Source organism: Hoplias malabaricus, chromosome 3 (genome assembly GCF_029633855.1).
Source record: "Hoplias malabaricus isolate fHopMal1 chromosome 3, fHopMal1.hap1, whole genome shotgun sequence".
Classification (NCBI taxonomy): Eukaryota; Metazoa; Chordata; class Actinopteri; order Characiformes; family Erythrinidae; genus Hoplias; species Hoplias malabaricus.
In genome coordinates this window covers 34,016,711-34,034,610 of record NC_089802.1, presented here as the reverse complement: position 1 = coordinate 34,034,610, position 17,900 = coordinate 34,016,711, and the positions used below count along the sequence as shown (strand labels likewise).

Here is a 17,900-nt window from a genome sequence, read left to right as displayed (position 1 = left end):
CTTAATGAGATTAAATCTGACCTGGGCTTCATGCATCCTGGACATGGCTGTGAAGAAATAAAGTAGAGTCTCAGTACAACCTGTACACTGTACATCCATAAAGCCCTTGGGAACCCATTTTGAAATTTCTTTTTTTATATATAATTCTAAACGTGGGTGTTATGTGAAATGTTCAGCAAAGACACAATACACAATAAAAAACACAATACAGGAATATGATAAATCTCTACTCAAAAATTATAGGTACAGAGATTTATATATATATATATATATATATAAATAATACAAAATATATAAAATCAGCAAATACACAAATTATCGTAGACTACCATGAAATAATGACAGATATTCTACTGATCTGCATGGAATTTAATTATTTGCTGGATTGTAATCAATCTCTCACTCACACACTCACTCATGCACACTCAATCATATTTAACCCCAACCCCCACCACCGTAAGAGCCTGATAATGAGCTTATGATCTGGATCAGGTGTGCATGGGGTTTTGATGAGTTGAAGTTTTGATGACTGGAACTCTGTCCCTCATGACAAGGGAGCTTCACATTTATACTGGGCATCCTCCTTAAATCAATAATTCACCTTTAGTTGATGAAAAGAAGTTTCTGAAAACTCACAAATTATCTTTGTAAGCAGCATTAAATTATCAATAAAAATAATGAGAGGGGGGGGTGTGAAAATATATTTCCCATGGCCAAATAGGTCTATGCAAATGCCTTCTGAATATGTTTAATTGAATATTATAATATTTTAGAAATACAAGGTTGTGTTTTACATAATTCAATTTAGACATAATGTTTATGAGTCTTCAGTGTATTTATTTTTGGCTTATTTATTTATAAGCAGGCAGGCATTATTACACCTAATATGTGAGAGGCCATAGATAGATAGATAAGATAGATAGTGATAGATATTATGATAAACACATCATATAAACGTGTTCAGGTAATAAGGTGGAGTGGATGTGAATTTTTATAAGCCCTATTTGTAATCCTATACTATCCTATTTTATCAGCTATATGCGAAGGGTGTTTCAGCGCGAGAGATGAGAGAGAAAAAGGAGGGAGAAAAACATGATGTTGCGGTCCAGAGAGGGTGTGGGGGGAAGGGAAAGGGTTGAATGCCCCAACGGACCCCTTACTCACCAGAGAGGGGATTCGAGCGGGAGTTCTGGGTATTGTAGTTCGACAACACAGATCGATCATAAATACAGATAAAGCATTGGCATATTTAAGTTTTTGCATTTAACATGTAGTGGTCAGGTATGTAACGACGACACATATTGTAGGATTTATATGCTAGAGTGAAGCAGTGCTTGTTTTCAAGCGCAGCTCTCAAATGTAAATAAACCCCAACTCCCATGAAGCCTCGCTTTATTTACGCAGGCGCGGTAGCTGCGGACGTGTGGATCGAATAGACATGAATGGGGCGGTGGAGGAGCGAGTGTGCGGGATTTAATTACAAAAAAAAAAACAGTAAAAATGACCCAAAATAGCCGTACTTTGAGTGTATTGAGACATTTTAATGTGCTGCTAACGTTTAAGTAACATCTACGGCTGTCGAGGCGTCCGAGAAAACAGCAGGAATAGCGACTCCGTGCTTGGAGTTTTGGCGAGTCTAGGGGCTCGAGACCGTCCAATCGTAACGGTTTTTACGAGAATATCCCAAAATGCCGCGGAACGGTAAGTCTCCACTGATCCAGCAGATAGCCAACAAGGCTAAGGCGACTTTTAAAAACTGCTCTCCCGCGGACAGTAAATCGTCCTCGGCTCTGCGCTCGGAGCTCTCCGCACTGCTGGCTGAGCTCCGAGCTGCGGACCTCAACATCTCGCCGCCCAAGAGGAGCTCGAACGCGGCTGCAGGCTCCAGCTCCGCCGCCAAAGCGCCGGTCAGCTACATGCACATCTGCGAAACGGACGCGTTCAGCATGGGCGTGTTCCTGCTGAGGAGGGGGGCTGTCATCCCTTTGCACGACCACCCGGGGATGAACGGTATGTTGAAGGTACTGTACGGAAAGTTACGGATCAGGTGTTTTGATAAACAGGAGAGACCTGAAAATGCCTCTGAGGCTGGGGGAGGGGGGCCTTCTTCCCCATCCCAGTCTTTGCCCAACTCCCAGTCCCCCCAATCCGAACCCCAGTCCCAGCAAGCCCCTGTGTGGCTGGCAGTGCGTAGGTCCACATGCGAGTTAACGGAGCATAGTGGCCCATGCTTGTTGACACCTCTGAGGGATAACTTGCACCAGATCGAGGCCGTAGATGGACCAGCTGCCTTTCTTGACATCCTGGCACCGCCATATGATCTGGACGAAGGGAGAGACTGCCACTACTACAGAGTTATACACCCTGATGGGGGAAACGGCAATGAAGAGACGTGGCTGCTGGAGATTCCTCAGCCGGATGAATTCTGGTGCGGTGGAGAGCCTTATCCAGGTCCCCAAGTGACATTTTAGAAGGCTGTTTTTTGCCTGGGTCTCCACTTTGGGCACTAGTCAGACACAACGGAGATGTTATTTCTAAACCTCCATCAGAAAAACTGGTTGGAGCTCATGGTACATCGTGGACATTATCTACAGTTCTGCTCCCCTGACATTGTCATCTGTGGTTTTGGGGAAATATGGTCTGCATAAAAATCACCAATGGCCTTTATATTGAATATTGAATGTAATCTTGCTCTAAATATATATACTATGATTGTGTACACACTACATAACCTCTAATACTTACATGTGTGTTATTTATTTAAAAAGTTTTTTTTTTTTTTGCAATCAGTTATAAAGCATTATAATGCCAAAATTTTATATATTGACTTTGAAGTATGATTAAAATGGTCATAATTCAACTTTAAGTTTATTTTTTTAATCGGCGGGAAATGCCTTTAAATTGCAGCAGCTGCAGTGCCTGCACTATGTAAATGAGGTTTGCATTTATCATGTTTTCCTGGGGCCTTTGTCAACCAGCCTGATGTGCATTGTTTGCTGCATGATTGTAGCTCTCCCTGTGAACCAGATCTTCGCCTCCACACTTTGACTTGTCATTATGAATTGCTCATGAGCTGTCATGGGTGCTGGCGATGTCACTGGTAACTGCGTGCACGGGCTTGAGAAAAAAATGTTAATCATGCATTAAACACTAAGGAGGAGGTCACGGATAATAAACCAGGTTTCACAGTGAACTAATTTTTATAGCAGACTCTTTAATTATGGCCTTGTATTGGTTACAACGTTTGTGCTGGAGTTTACACTAGAAGCTCATCAGGGCGTTCACATCTGTTAAATCTACTTCTGTATGTGGCAGAGATAATTGAGTTGTAAATGGAGGACAGTTGTAATGCAGAAAGCTGGTAAAAGGTGCTATTAAAAATTTATGGAGCTTCAAAGTGAGTCAAAGCAATCACTTTTTTTAAATTTTCACCACAGATTTCAGATATTATCTTTTTCGTCCCCTTCATAAGTTCAGGACTTACACATGTGGTTCTGTGAACGGAATAAAAATGGACATTTTGTTCTTCTGGACTGTTCCACTGTTGAGAGCATGCTGGTGTGCAGTAATCTGATTTTGTCCTCTTTGAATGGTAATTACTTGTAATTATGTCCCTGAAGATTGTGGCCCGTCGGCTGAGTGGACTGGTGCCAGTAGCATAGCTCACACACAATGAGAAATTTGTCATATACTATTTACGATTACTCTGTGCTTCAGTTGAATGGTCAGTTGGGTATAGAGGCTTGTAGAGGTCTTGCCTTCATCCTGTTGACTTCTCCAAACCAACCATTTATGGATGTAGCTGTTTGTAAACTATGGTATTACATCAATACCAGGGCGTTTTAATATTAATAAATGAAGCTAACTGTGTTTTATTTTTTTAACATTCATATACCTCTGTATATGTTCTCAATCCCGCGTTTAGTCTGAAAAACACATTCTGTTCCTTTGCTTTAATTTCGGTGCATTTTAGAAAAGCTTCATATGAAGATGTATGTTCATAGTAAGTAAAACTACATATGTTCTATTGCCCATCACCTCAATATATATTTAGATGTCATCAACAATAGAGTTTCATGTTCTAACTGGGTTTGTCCCCGCCTCTGCAGGTGTGATTTAGTGTTGTCGTTTTAACCACATTCAGGTCGCAATAAGAACACAAATGTTTTCCATTTTAGTTTCATGCAAAATCTAATTTGTGAATCTGTGTGTCTCTCTCTATATATATATTTACACAGGGTTCGTTTATTGCTTACAAGTGTTGTTTGAATGTGTTCCCAGGGAGAGCTATGATGCTTCATGCTGTGCCAGAAGAGAAGGGATAAATGGGGTTTGTTGTGGGCTGTTTATGAAAGAATGAAAATATTAACAGTCCTTTTAGTGTTTGCAACCATAAAATACTCTTTGGGGGAATTTTATTTTAAATTTGGCAATACGTATCCTGGGGGATGTCCCTAAGTGCTATTCTGTAGTATTGCTGCCAGCCCTTTTTTTTTTTTTAATAATAATTGAATATGGAAACTTGAATGCATGAAAGGCTGAAATGAAAGCCTCCAAGGCTTTCAGCTTGATTGACCTTTTTTTTTTTTTTTGGGCCTGATGTCTTGCAGTGTTTTTCCCTAACTCAGCTATAATCTTGCATAGAAATATCAACACACACACAATAACTCTTGCTTTGTACTGTAAACCCAATAGTGTGTGTGGGTGCTCACCCTTGTGAGATGGTGAGTCAGAAATGACGGATGCAAAAGCGGGAACCCCCTTTCAGAGGTCAACTTCACATTTTCCTACTTATACTAATGCACAGCAATTGCAGCACAAACATCCCAATCAGGTTTTATTTATTATTGTATCTTCACAATGACAAAGTTAGGCCAGCAAGCCACTGACCTGCATTAGTTATCTCATTCCAGATACAGGATATCAGTGTGAACATCCACAAAAACAAGCGTCACGTATGAGTCCAATTATTTACAGGCTTTTTTCCCCCCTCTTTTACCACAATGGAAACACTTGCAACACAAAACACAAAAGTTTTTATACAAAAATATATACTTCTGTTTCTCAAAAACTCTTATTAAAGGACCGCTGTACAATTTAATTCAAAGCCTCTGCAGGTTTGCTGCTATGTACAAAAAGACAATACAAAGGCACAATAAATCTACGTTAGGTTCAGCTCGCCTATAGAAACACGCTTTGAGTCTTTTTTTGCATTATTGCAAGTTTGAGGCTGTAGCATTGTAAATACCCACAGACCAACACAAGAGTCCTCTCTCTCTCTCGTAACCGTTTGTGCATTGCACTTTTTAATTAGAACATGTAGTCCCGCATGCCACATTAAATTATTTTTTGACCTAAATATTATAAAGAAAGTGCGTTCAGTCTGTCTGAGATGGGAGTGAATAGAAAAAGCAGTAAAGGAAAATGTGCCTCTAGGAATTGTGCATCCAGTGTCCCCCATTCATGTCCGTTAGGTTTTCAGTCTGGTTTCCCCCCAGTTTTGCTGCAGGTTTGGAATGTGGATTGTGTCCTAGTGTTGCGTCCTGCCCTGTCAGACATAAGGGCAGTTGTTTCCAAACTTTCCTGAAACAGTGTTCTGCATGGTTGATTTTTCCTGCCCCTCAGCTCTGGATAAGTTTGTTAATAGGCAGATTAGTTTGATGGGGTGTGTTGGGAGCAAGGAAAGCAACATCAAACTACACAGTGGCTGGGAACCGCTGATCTTGGAGGAACTTACTGACCAGAGCTTGATGAGCAGACGGCAGAGGATCCGATGCTGATGGAGCGCTCTGAGTTTGCAGGAGCTGTGGATGACTTCCTTTCCTTCTGCCTCAGGTGAATCTTGGTGTGCCTTTTGCGCTCGTCGCTGCGGGCAAACTTCCGTCCGCAGAAGTCGCAGGCAAAAGGCTTCTCGCCTGTGTGTGTGCGGATGTGCGTGGTCAAGTGGTCACTGCGGCTGAAGTTGCGCATGCATATCCTGCACTGGAAGGGCTTGTGACCCGTGTGGATGCGAATATGACGCGTGAGTTCATCTGAGCGAGAGAAGCGTCTGTCGCAGCCGTCGGCCGGGCAAGGGTATGGCCGCTCGTGTACTGGAGTCTTGCTGGGACGGTTCGGGTACTTCCGAGGCCGCAAGATTGGCCGCAGTGGAAGGTTTTGGGGACCGTAGGCCGCAGCTGGAAGCCGAGGACCCTCGGACACAGGAGGGGCACCCAGGGTAAAGTTCCGGATGGTGTTGAGGGGGGTGAGAGGTGGAGCCACTCGGAAGGAATCCAGCGGGCAGGAGAAGGGTTTCCGATCTGGAATAGAGGGTATATCCCTCTGGCACGGCGGCTGGAAGAAGCCGGTGTAGTCTGGGATGATGGGGAAGACACTGGTGGGATCTCCTGTAGCTTTGGGTGAGGAGTAGGATGGAGGTGGGTATGAGGAGATGGGGCAGGCCGACGTTGAGAGGAATGCTGAAGGGTCCTGGTACATTTCCCCACAGCCTGAATAAGGAGGTGGAGGGGAATAGATGTGGTCCATGTCGGCCTGGGTCTGGGCTGCCGTGCAGCTGAGGGTGCTGGAGAAGTGACCCGGAGATATGGAGGAGGATGGCGAGGAGGAGGCTGAGGAAGGCTGGGCCATGCCCAGGAAGCCCGCGCTGACAATGTTGATCACGCCCTCCTGGTTCCAGTTGGCCGGATACTGCGAGTCGAAGGAGAACTTGCCCATGTAGGTAAGGGGCTGATTCCGGGGGGCTGCAGGCTGGGTGAAGCTGCTGGCGTAGGATAAGTCTAGAGAACGTTTCTCCGCACTCATATCACCGTTAATCAAGCCATCTGCAAGAGAAGAGCAGCAAAGAACACTTAGTTCATATGTGAACAACCCACACAGTATTAGAGTACTGCTGCAGCAACTGCAGGTAAAGGCAGGCGCAAGCAGGAACACACCCTGGACAGGACGTCAGACCATCGCCGGACACCACACATGATCCAATTTCCATCTGTTAATAATGATTAATGAATGTGACACCCTGAGCCCTTCATACCATCATCATAAACCTGTATGCAATGTTTGGATGTGCCTGGTTTAATTATATTATTATTTTGTTGTTGTTGTTTTTTTTAAGTGAAAATAAGAACACATCTTCAAGAGAGAACACACTTCTGCATGTTTAGATACACATTTACTGTTTACTTTTGATGCTAGCATACTAGAAGAACATAAACATGGAATAGTAATAAGAAAATAATTTTTCAGTTATCTGCTAAAGACATGCTGAGGTTATCCCTTTGGAGGATGTTCTTGTTCTTTGTTATCAATATTGGAAATAAAACTGTGGGTTTTTGTTTTTGTTTTTTCAGCTTTATTGTTTTCAAAAGCACCTCCGGGACCAGGACTTTTTTCACAAAACAAGGTGTTCTCTATTTTCCCAAAAATTTAAGCTCAAACTCAAGCTTTAGTGCAGATCACCATTTCTACTGGAAAGTCCTCAACTTTCTCAATTTGGGCTTAAATTTTCTGGCCACATTGTGGAATACCACCCCTGAAAATCGAGTCTCTGATCTGGTCCAAAGGTGGCACTTACACCTTCTTCCAACAACTGCATCCAACACAGTAAACACACTCAAAACAAGCACAAGCAAACGCAGCCAGATATCTAACAGTCTACAAGCAAGGAGTATCAATCACCTGCAGTACAGAGCAAGTAGGGTCACAACTAAAAATCCACACACAAGAACGCACAGTGCAGAAATGGAGCACCTTCTTATACTGAGTGAAGCACATTAGTTGTTATTGAATGGTCTACTCAATAAAGCAGTTGGAATGCAACAGTGCAAAGCAGAGTTTAAGTTGAGATCAACAGTAAATAAAAGGAATATTAACCCTGTTTCACTCTTTTTTTTTTTTTAACAATGTAAAAGGTCACTGTGAGTTGCCCCCTCAGTCCAGTAAAAGTGCCCCCAGATCTGGTCTGAGTGCATTTTCTTACCTGCACTCATGTGCTCGTAGTGCGCCGGCGCGTCCGCACTCGGGAAGACGGTGAGCGAGGTGCTGAGTTCATCCACAGAATAAACGCCCTCCGAGAGCGGGTGCACGAAAACCGGGCTTTTCTCCAGGGTCTTCGCCGTCATGGTTCACGCGCACAGACCGCGGTTTCTTCTTGTTTGTTTTTTGTATTCTGAACTCACGTGGAAACTTTGTGTTTCTCTCTTTCTCTCTCTTACTGTGTGAGAGTGTGTAAGTGTGTTCTCCCCCTCACACAGACACACACACACACACTTTTACTTACAAACACACATAAATACACTTTTCCTCTCTCTCTCTGTCTGTCTCTCACTCTCTCTCTGCTCACCGGACCGAGTGTGTGACTGACTGACTGACAGTGAGCGCGCGCGTGTGTATATGTGAGTGTGCCATCGCGCACTATGTATTTATGCGGAGCTTCCGACGTGCCGTGACGTCACTGACCATACAAGGAGTGCGAGCGGAGCGCCGAGGGCGCCGATTGGTCCTCTTCGAAAGGTGACGCCACACGGAGAGCCACTTCTTTTTTTCCTTTTTTTTTCTGAATGGAGAAGAAGCCCGTGGCCGAGAGGTTAATGGAGAGAAAATAAAAAAAGCTCAAGATATTACAGATAATAAAAAGACGAGCATAAATAAACAAAATATTAACACACCGACATAGCATATATATATATATATATATATATATTAATGTAATTTATTATATACTTATTAACTACAATTTGACACAATTATATAGTTAACAAATAAATAATAAATTGTTATTGTATATAAATTCATACATATTTAGACTATAATTGGGTACTTGTAAAATAGTGTGACATATTATTTATGTAATATAGACATTCCTATAATGCTACTGTGTCATGCCACAAAAAATAAACAAAACAAAACAAAAAAAATAATAAATACGTTATGCGTGTGTGTGTATATATGTGTGCAGGTGTGGGGAGGGGGGTATAAAAGCTTTGTAATTTCATTTAACTTCGGCTAGTGTGTAATTCACACATGTGTATGATAGCCTAATGTGTTCTGACATTGTCATAAAAAACTTTTTTGTATGTGTTTGTTTGTGTGTATCTAAGTGTTCCGGTGTGTGATCTCCATACATGGTCCTCCGGGGCCCGAAGCCCCGCCCCTGCTGCTCTGATATGGCGCTTTATTCCGGAGCTGCGGCGGAAACTGGCGGGTCTTGCCGAGCACAGCAGCGCTAAACCACAAACAAATGAGCCACACAATCACGGAATTTCTGCCTCTACTGCCTCTCTGTCGGAAACACTCTGTGTGTGTGTGAGAGAGAGAGAGAGAACGAATCTGATCTATTTGAATGGTTTTGGAAAGAGGGAAACAGTTTTAGTAACTACAGTCTATATTTAGGGCACAGTTGGAAAATATGTCTTTTATTGATTCTGTACTTAGTCACTGATAGTGTAGTATTTCCTCTACTTCGACTTCTTCTTTTTGTTGTTATTATTATTAATAATAGCAGTAGCAGTATCTATATTTTTTGTGATTATAACCAGAAGATGTTTGTAAATATTTATGCTAGAAATATTATAATTAAAGTAAAACAATACAAATTAATTGTATTATTATTATTGTTGTTATTATTTTTGCTGTTGTCATTTTTGGTAGTAGTTGTTGTTATGTTGTTAAGTTGTTGTGTTATGGTTATTCATGTTGTAATAACATTATGAACCTTAGGGTGCTAGATATTGATAATAGATTATTGATAAATAAATATTTATCATAATTAATATTTTTTGTATTATTATTAGTAGTAATAGTATTAGCTTATTACTCCTATTTTATTCATATTGAAACAAGAATATATACTATTGTAATTTAATACAGCATCAATATCAGTTCAAGTGACCAAAACAGCAGCTCAAAAGTTCATACCGGCCACAGGTTCTCTTTCCTTCTTTTTTTTTTCTTTGATCACACTTCTTTTCTCTCTCTCTCTCTCTCTCTCTCTCTCTCTCTCTCTCTCTCTCTCTCTAAATTTAGAGTAGAAGTGTTCCAGGCCTCAGCCTTGGGCCGAAATCCCCCCGTGGGTTTTAGAAACTCCTTTGAGAAGCAGCTGTGGGGGAGGTAGGCCACAGAAAACATGACACACACATACAAACCAAGCAGCTCTGCTCCTCATACACACACAAGCTCAGCATCATACCTACATACTGTGCACACTCTAGTTCCATACCTGTACACACACGGACACACATGAAACATAACATCAGTAACTCTCCAGCCTTTCTACAAATCTCGTCTACTGATATAATATACTGGCTGGACTGATCGGTGTTATATACACACCAACAGGCCAATGACTTACCATACAGGAGCACTTTGTTGTTCTACAATTACAGACTGTAGTCCATCTGTTGCTTTGCATATGCTGTTATCTTTCTTTCACCCTGTTCTTCAGTGGTCAGTCCAGCAGTGACACTGCTGCGCCACTGTACTACACACTAACACACTCCCACCACGTCAGTGTCAGTGCAGCGCTGAGAATGACCCACCACCCAAAGAATACCTGCTCTGTGGTGTTCCTGTGGGAGGCTAAGGGAGCAAAGAGAGGGAGCTGTGGGGAGAGGGTGTGTGGTAAAAGAGCTAAAACTGGTAAAAGTTAAGCAGGTTCAGCCTAACGTGTGACCTTAAATCCACTTCAGCACTTCAGTTTAACTCTTTTACCTGATGCTTTCCATGTTTAAACACTTAAAACACTCCTGTTAGTTTGCCATCAACACGCAAAATGTGAAAACATAAACTCAGCATCAATTTTTTTTAAATAGTGAACGTAAAGTGTGAGTTTAATCCTTTAATCTCCATTGCTATTTTCCCACCAGTCGCATTCTGGTTTAAGCATCATCACCACAGCACTCAGAGGAGTCAGAAACCCCTCAAACCCTCAGTGTCTCATGCAAAATACACACATGCCGTCCAGGCAGACTGTGATTCTGATCACTAGAAGGTCACAGAAAAACGTCACATAGCAGATAAACACCAAGCCACATGAGCCAATGAAGGAGAAGGCGACAGCACAACAGAGAAAAGCACAGTGGGCCCATAGTTGTTTGTCCCTATTTACTTGCATACGCTTTGTGTTAACTTGCTTGTTTATTTTAATTACAGAAATGAAATGTGTTTTGATTATTACATTTTTTTAAATGTATTTGCTTCAAGGGTTTTTGTTTGTAAAGCTACATATGACATTTCTTTATCTTTCATTGACCTTTCTTGTTTTTTTTTTTAACTTTATTTATTTATTGTTTTTTATATTAATTATTTTATTTACTACTACACCTCTCTACATATGACTTTCCATTTTCATTGATTCATATAGTATTCATTAGTTCATTCATTCATTCTAATCCTTTCCACAGAGAGACTGTTTGCCTGTGTATTATTTTTTAGATATTATTTTATTATAACATATAGTTTGTTAAGTTTCTCTCACAGGTGAAAGGGCAAAATTAAACATGTGAAAATCCCTTGCACCCCCCCACCCACCTTGTGTAGATTCCACATCAATATTCAGAGCTTTTTTAGGCTAGAGGGCAGTGGAGTGCACCTCTCTCTCTCTCTCTCACTCACACACACACACACACTGTGCCCTGGTTCACACACTCCTAGAGCTGAGTGCAGTGTTTGGCTGGTGTCACTCTCAGTTGTTCAGAAACTAACCACAGCATCATCAGCACTAAGTCAGGGCAAATCACACTGAGGTTTTAAATCATAGCTTATATATTTTTTATTGTTTTTTAATGCTATGGCTTTAATCTTCATTCTAAGATTTTCTTATTGTCCATTTGCATTTGTTACGGAGTCAGTGTAATCCTCTGTGCAGCTCGGCCTCTCTGATTCACCCCACAATGCGGTTATTAATCCCCAACCCTTGTGCCTATACAGCAGCAGTGATTCAAACGTAGAGGAACAATGGCTGTATTAGAGGCTTACGGCCTAGAAGTCCTCTTATTTTCTCCAGGCGCAGGAAAATGGCCAGCTGACATCTTTAAATAATAGCGGCACTGTATTATTGAAAAAGTTTGCATAAAAAAAAAACATTTAACTAAATAATTTTGTACAATTTTAGTGTAAATGTACAGTAATTTATTGTATATCGAAAGTTCATATACTATAGATACATAAAGTATATTGTAAAATTATAGCCATTTCACTTCTTGCATTTTTACAATTTTGTATTTCTAACATAAAGCTCATACACAGATATTCGGCCAGCATTTATAATGCAGAGGACAAAGGATACGGCACAGCCTTGTAGGCAGATTGCTATATACAGCGACATGGTGAAGTTGTGTTCATTTCTGTTCTTGGTAGTTCTAAACCACTATGGGACTTTCAGGAAGAATTAGTTTCTTTACAGAAACCCCTTATAGCTGACTACTGACGTTAGGGTTTTCTTAGCAACATTAGCCTTGCAGCTCCAGTGCTAAAATAAAGCAGCAAATCTTTGGCGGAAGCCATGGTCTTGGCTTATAAACTGCAACTGACAAGGGGAAACAATGTAAAATATATTCCTTTAAGGAACACAGTAGATTCACCGTGCGTCCACTGTATCGTCACTGTCCAAACAAAATATATGTGTGTCCATTTATGTGAATTTTTAGTTAAATGTGTCATTTTTACATTGACTTCAACTGAAAGTTAAGATGGTAATTTCCTTCTCATGTAAAGTTATAATTCTGGAGATACAACATACGTTTTTCATTGGACAGTGAAGGTATATAAGTGAAATAGGCCTGCATTGGCTTTAACATAACAAAGATTACAGGAAACCTATACTGTATATATACAGTAACAATGTTAGTGTTTTACTATTTTATTTACATATAAAATACTGGCAGCTATGGTTCGCAATGTATAAGTAAGTCTAAAATTTATATTCAGGAACTGTTGTTTACAATAGATAGCTTTGGGATAAATAGTATATAATGTAAAATCACATTGTATTTAAGGTGAAAAAAATCTGAATTTTAATACTAATTAAAAAATTACTACAAACTTTACGGTACAAACATAAAATATTCAAAAATTACACTATTTACATTTTGACTGTTATATGAATATTACAGAATATTTCCATTATAAACACAATGAAGGAGTATTTACCTTTGGAATAATGTATGTATTTTTTTCCAGAAACGGATAAATACTGATTTCTTATTTACAGTATTTCACATTTACAAAAAACTATTTCAAACATTTTAGAGTTTACAGGGGTTTTTTACTGTCTTGGTTTGACAGGTTTTCACTGTAAGTACATTTTTTTGTAGCCATTATGCTGAGGAATTTGAATTCTAGGTATCTGTACATTACATATTCCTCTGTCATGTTCAACTCTGCCTGTGTTCCCTTTTCAGTTCCCTTTTTCTTAAACCGCACTGTATTTTTCTCACTTTTCCATCACTCTGATCTGGGGTCAGCTCACCCAACCCTTATTCTTGAAGATATAAAAGGCGAAAGCTCACCCTCCATCAGTCCCCGGTTGCTGAAATTTGACCCCAGGTCCACTAGCATGAATGTACTTCTGTGCTGAGGCGAGGGCCAGCTTCACTTTCATGCTCACTTTTAAGCGACATTAAAGAGGGACGCTTAAAATGACACTCAAACCAGAGACGTAAAGGAAATAAAGTGTGAATTGTGGGCTTGCTTCAAAGCAGACGATGGTGGCTAGGGTCTGACTGACTCTTTCTGGAAAAAAATAAGCTCCTGATTTATGATGTCATTGAATCTGAAAGAAGATCAGAGCACGTCTTTGATGTTTATTGTGAATGCCATCGAAGCAGGTTCCTCCTTCATTTGAGGGGAATTTTTTACAGTTAAAATTCTCTCACGCTGATTCCAGTAGCTTCTTAATTTTGTTGATTCCCCTTCTCCGAGACTGTACTCTTATCTAACCTATCAAAGACAACCTAAACATGTCTACAACACAGGAAACCTCATGGTTTTATTTCAGCCACTAAACCCCCTCAAATATCACAGAGCATCCTGTTGCTGTTCAAACTTGTGTATTTTTGTCACCGCCCATGCAAGCTCTGGTTATTTTTTGCAGGGGTGTTGCTGTCATCATCAACAGCCATGGCTGGTGATCAGTTCATGATTCCTTATGCGACTCAGGACACCATGGCGTCAGAAGCGTTTTTTATACATGTTCGAAACGCAGCCATCTGTTGCCGGCATACTGGCTCTGTGCTTGTGGGTTGGTGTTGCTCAGATGGTTTCAGGGACCAAACAGAGCCAATAATGGCCTGTGCATATTGCATTGCTCTTGGTTTGCGTTGAATTGAACAGAAGCGTATGCATTATGAAAAATTAATGTGGTAAAATTTAGAGTAATAAACTAGCAGCTGAGCTAGGACCATGCCATTCATTCATTCATCCATTCATTCATTCATCTTATATCACTTCATCCTGATCTGGGACACAGTAGGTCTTGAACCTACCCAATCATTGGGCACATGACAGGAACACATCCTGGATACATCATTTCCACAGGGAAAAAAAATTCTTTCCCACTAGATATGATGATCCATGATCAACTTTGAGGGGTATTATTGAAAAGTGGAGCTGTTTAGGAACCACAGCAACTCTGCCATAAAATGGCAGAGTAGATAAAGAGGTTACAGAGTGAAGTAATTGAGTTCTGAGGCGCAAAGTGCGTAAAAGTCAACATTGACCTGCTGACTCATTAACCCCAGAGTTTTAAACCTGCTGTTATCACTGCAAAGGGAACATGTCAATATTAATGAATATGGTTTGTGCCCAAGTTGGGAATTGAACACTTCTTTGCTGGGCGGTATTTTTATATGGACATGTTTTTATATATGCATATGGACAAAAGTATTGGGACACCTATACATTACACCTACAGGAGATTTTATGACATCCACTTCTAAATCCACAGGCAGTTCTTGAGCAAGACTCCTAATGAAGACTTCTATAGCATGATTAAAATAGCTAGAACCATACTTTTAACATCCATGATCCTGCAGACAACTATGATGTTGACTCACTATCACAGTGTGACCAGTGTGCATCACTGTTGTTTATAGGACAGTTGAAATGTCATCTATATTTAGTCCTGGGATGGAAAGGTATGTTTCTATTTTGGTCACAGTAGTGAAGCACCCCCATTTCTACTTATTTACTTGCTTTTAGCGTCATGTGAAGCCCCTAAATGCTGTGCCCCCCACAGTAACTGCAGCTACCTACACACTCAGACTCAAAACTGTCATTGGGGTGGTCCCCTCTTTTCACCTGAGGTGTAAATCTTCTGTAATTATAGTTAAGGTACATAACATTGGTTATGATTAGTTAGATAGTAGAGGGTATCATATCCCAATGGCTTTAGAATTAAAGTAAAAGTTGTATAATATGAGTTGTATTTTATGTTTTCAAAATGAATTATAGATGGTAGCAGCACTCAGAATGATATCAGACTTGACATGGTGTGAAAATTTAATATCATGATTATTGTGGCCAAAATTATCATGGATTTACATTACTATCACCAATGTTCACATGTGCTTTAAAGTTCAAAAAGTAGTGATACACACACACAGCTTTTATATTGAACGACAAAACTTAGCAGCACTAACATTCGCTACAGAGACAAATCTGAGGCCCTTTTTTAAGAGGCATGTTTATTTCAAAAATGTCCTAGTGCACAAAGGAAAATGTGCTTGAATAATTTAAGGTGGCAGAATGTTATTGAGCACTGTTTACAGTAGAATCAGTCACAGAGCTTTGTTCTCAATTTAAGGTGAGGGGGTAAAAACAAAGCACTTGACTATAATTATAGTGTCATTTAATGTGGAACAGGCAGAGAGTTGTTTTTTTTTTCTTTTAGCCAGAGATTGTTGTTAAAAATGAAATGAAACCAGCGTATTTTACTGCCACTGAAATGTTTAAAAGAGCATGAACATCAGTTATAGCTAATTAGCTGAGCTTAATTTTTAGACTACACGCACTCTGGTGTGGTCCCAATCTCACCTCCACATCCTCATTTCACCTCATTTTCAGCGACTTTTGAGAGTGAAAGCAGGACAGGGAGGTGAGATTGGGCACTACACTGTGGCTTTGTCACTGTGCCATAATTCCTCCTGACACAAAACATACATGCGTTAATGCTGCACTGTAAAAAATGTCTGTAAATTTTACGGTGGAAAACTGTAAAACCATGACAGTAAATGACTGTAAACTCTAAAAAGGTTGAAAACAGTTTCTGTAACAGTGAAATACCATAAATACTTTTATCAGCCAAAACACAATTTTTTACATCTCTTTACTGTAAAATATACATTATTTCACTGTTAAACACACAAACCATTAGGTGGCGGTACAAGTGTCCAAGGACTGGGAGGAGCTGAGACTCATTAGGGAGCTCCCAGCATGCTTTGCTTCTCCATATTTTCTGTGATTTTCAGAGTTTCTTTGTTTTTTTTCTGTCTTTGAGACTTACTGATTTTGGGTTGCATTGGGGTGATCTCTGTTTGTGTTTGTGTTTCTGTGCATATTACGTCGAGACGTGTGTTGGTCAGGAAAGTTCACAGAATGTACTGTAAACAAAACAATCCTTAAATGTAAAATGTATGATTGCTAAAAACATGACCATATATTTTACGGTGAAATTCTGGCAACCACAGCTGCCAGTATTTTACCGTAAATTTTACAGATTTTTTTTTTACAGTGTGGTTGATGCTGTAACTTCTGTGAGATTTTAAATATTGCTAACAGTCTCTACCTCTGAGGACATGACCTGACAGTGTTAAAGCTGTATAAACAAAGCGTAAATGCACTGTATCCTTCAATCACGGATGCGGCGTTTGGAATGATATAGCTGCATTGTTACATAGCTATCTGTTCTCCGTCTGGGTTCTCTTTGAGCCCACAGTGTCCAAAAAACTCATTTGTTTATGCCCTCTGTCACTCAGCCCCATGGCGATTAGTCTCGAGGTCGTGGCTGGAGCGTCGTCATAACGACACCTCGGTGGATATCGACTGGACAACTGCTCCGCAAATCACCCTGGGCGCTCGATAGCGAGCCTGGACCGGTGACACGTGGCATTTACATCCCCTTTGGCAGACGGTCAGAGCCTGAAGAAGGTTTTTTTTTCTTTCCCTGTGGTAATGTGACAAGAGGGGCCGATTAGTGCAAGGTGTCAGCTGTTGTTAATGGGGGGAGTCCTCTAAACATGGCCCCTGTACCTGCACTTCCATAATGAGCGGCGGCTAATGACTCCAAGCCCATTTTTAAAGATCTTATTAATTGCGGGGCAATGGTAAGAGGCCACAGGCCATAGATAACCCTCAGGTGCTTGGAGACGGGGAGAATTTGACTTTGCTTTCCATGCAAATGGCCCTTGCTTTATGATCCCTGCGCCGGGTTATGCAGGTGCATAATGACCAGGGACATAAATCCGCTCTATCGGCTTTCACTTAGCGTGAAGGAACGAAAGATTATCAGTCATCAACACGGGGCATGAACCAAAGCCACCAAAGCCCTTTGCATTTTTACAGCTGCTGTAATTGCTGAAGCTCCATTGTGAGACCCACAGCGCCATTTGTTCTCAATGGATGATTGTGAGCCGATGACAAATCCATAAAAGCGCCCAGTTCTGCCCAGAACAGTGACAATCTTTTGCTGCGAAGCGCTGCAGCGGAATGTCTCGCATTTTGCCGGGATTCTTGCGTCCTCCCCCACCGGCGAAAGAAGGAAACTCCTTGAGATGCTCTTGTCCTTTGTTGCGCGCCCACAGATGCAAAAATGTTTGCACACTGTGCAGAAGCGGCCTGGGCCCGGCCGTTTGCTCATTGGCCGGCGAGCCTCAGCGTGCTGGACGCCCACGGCCGACAGCCGCTGAATT

At 40.9% G+C, this 17,900-nt stretch overlaps 2 protein-coding genes across 2 annotated transcripts; one reads left to right on the top strand and one right to left on the bottom strand.

Annotated features, from left to right (window-relative positions):
• The first annotated feature begins 1,419 nt into the window (after window positions 1–1,419).
• On the top strand, window positions 1,420–3,902 carry adoa (2-aminoethanethiol (cysteamine) dioxygenase a). The gene has a single exon (XM_066665104.1). It carries the CDS (start codon window positions 1,689–1,691, stop codon window positions 2,469–2,471), a length of 783 nt encoding a protein of 260 aa, XP_066521201.1. The 5' UTR covers window positions 1,420–1,688; the 3' UTR covers window positions 2,472–3,902.
• Window positions 3,903–4,821: 919 nt separating this feature from the next.
• egr2b (early growth response 2b) lies at window positions 4,822–8,481 on the bottom strand. The gene is made up of 2 exons (XM_066665531.1): window positions 7,976–8,481; window positions 4,822–6,821 (listed from the first exon to the last, which is right to left on the bottom strand). The coding sequence occupies exons 1-2, from the start codon at window positions 8,115–8,117 to the stop codon at window positions 5,734–5,736; spliced, it is 1,230 nt and encodes a 409-aa protein (XP_066521628.1). The 5' UTR covers window positions 8,118–8,481; the 3' UTR covers window positions 4,822–5,733.
• Between the last annotated feature and the right edge of the window lie 9,419 nt (window positions 8,482–17,900).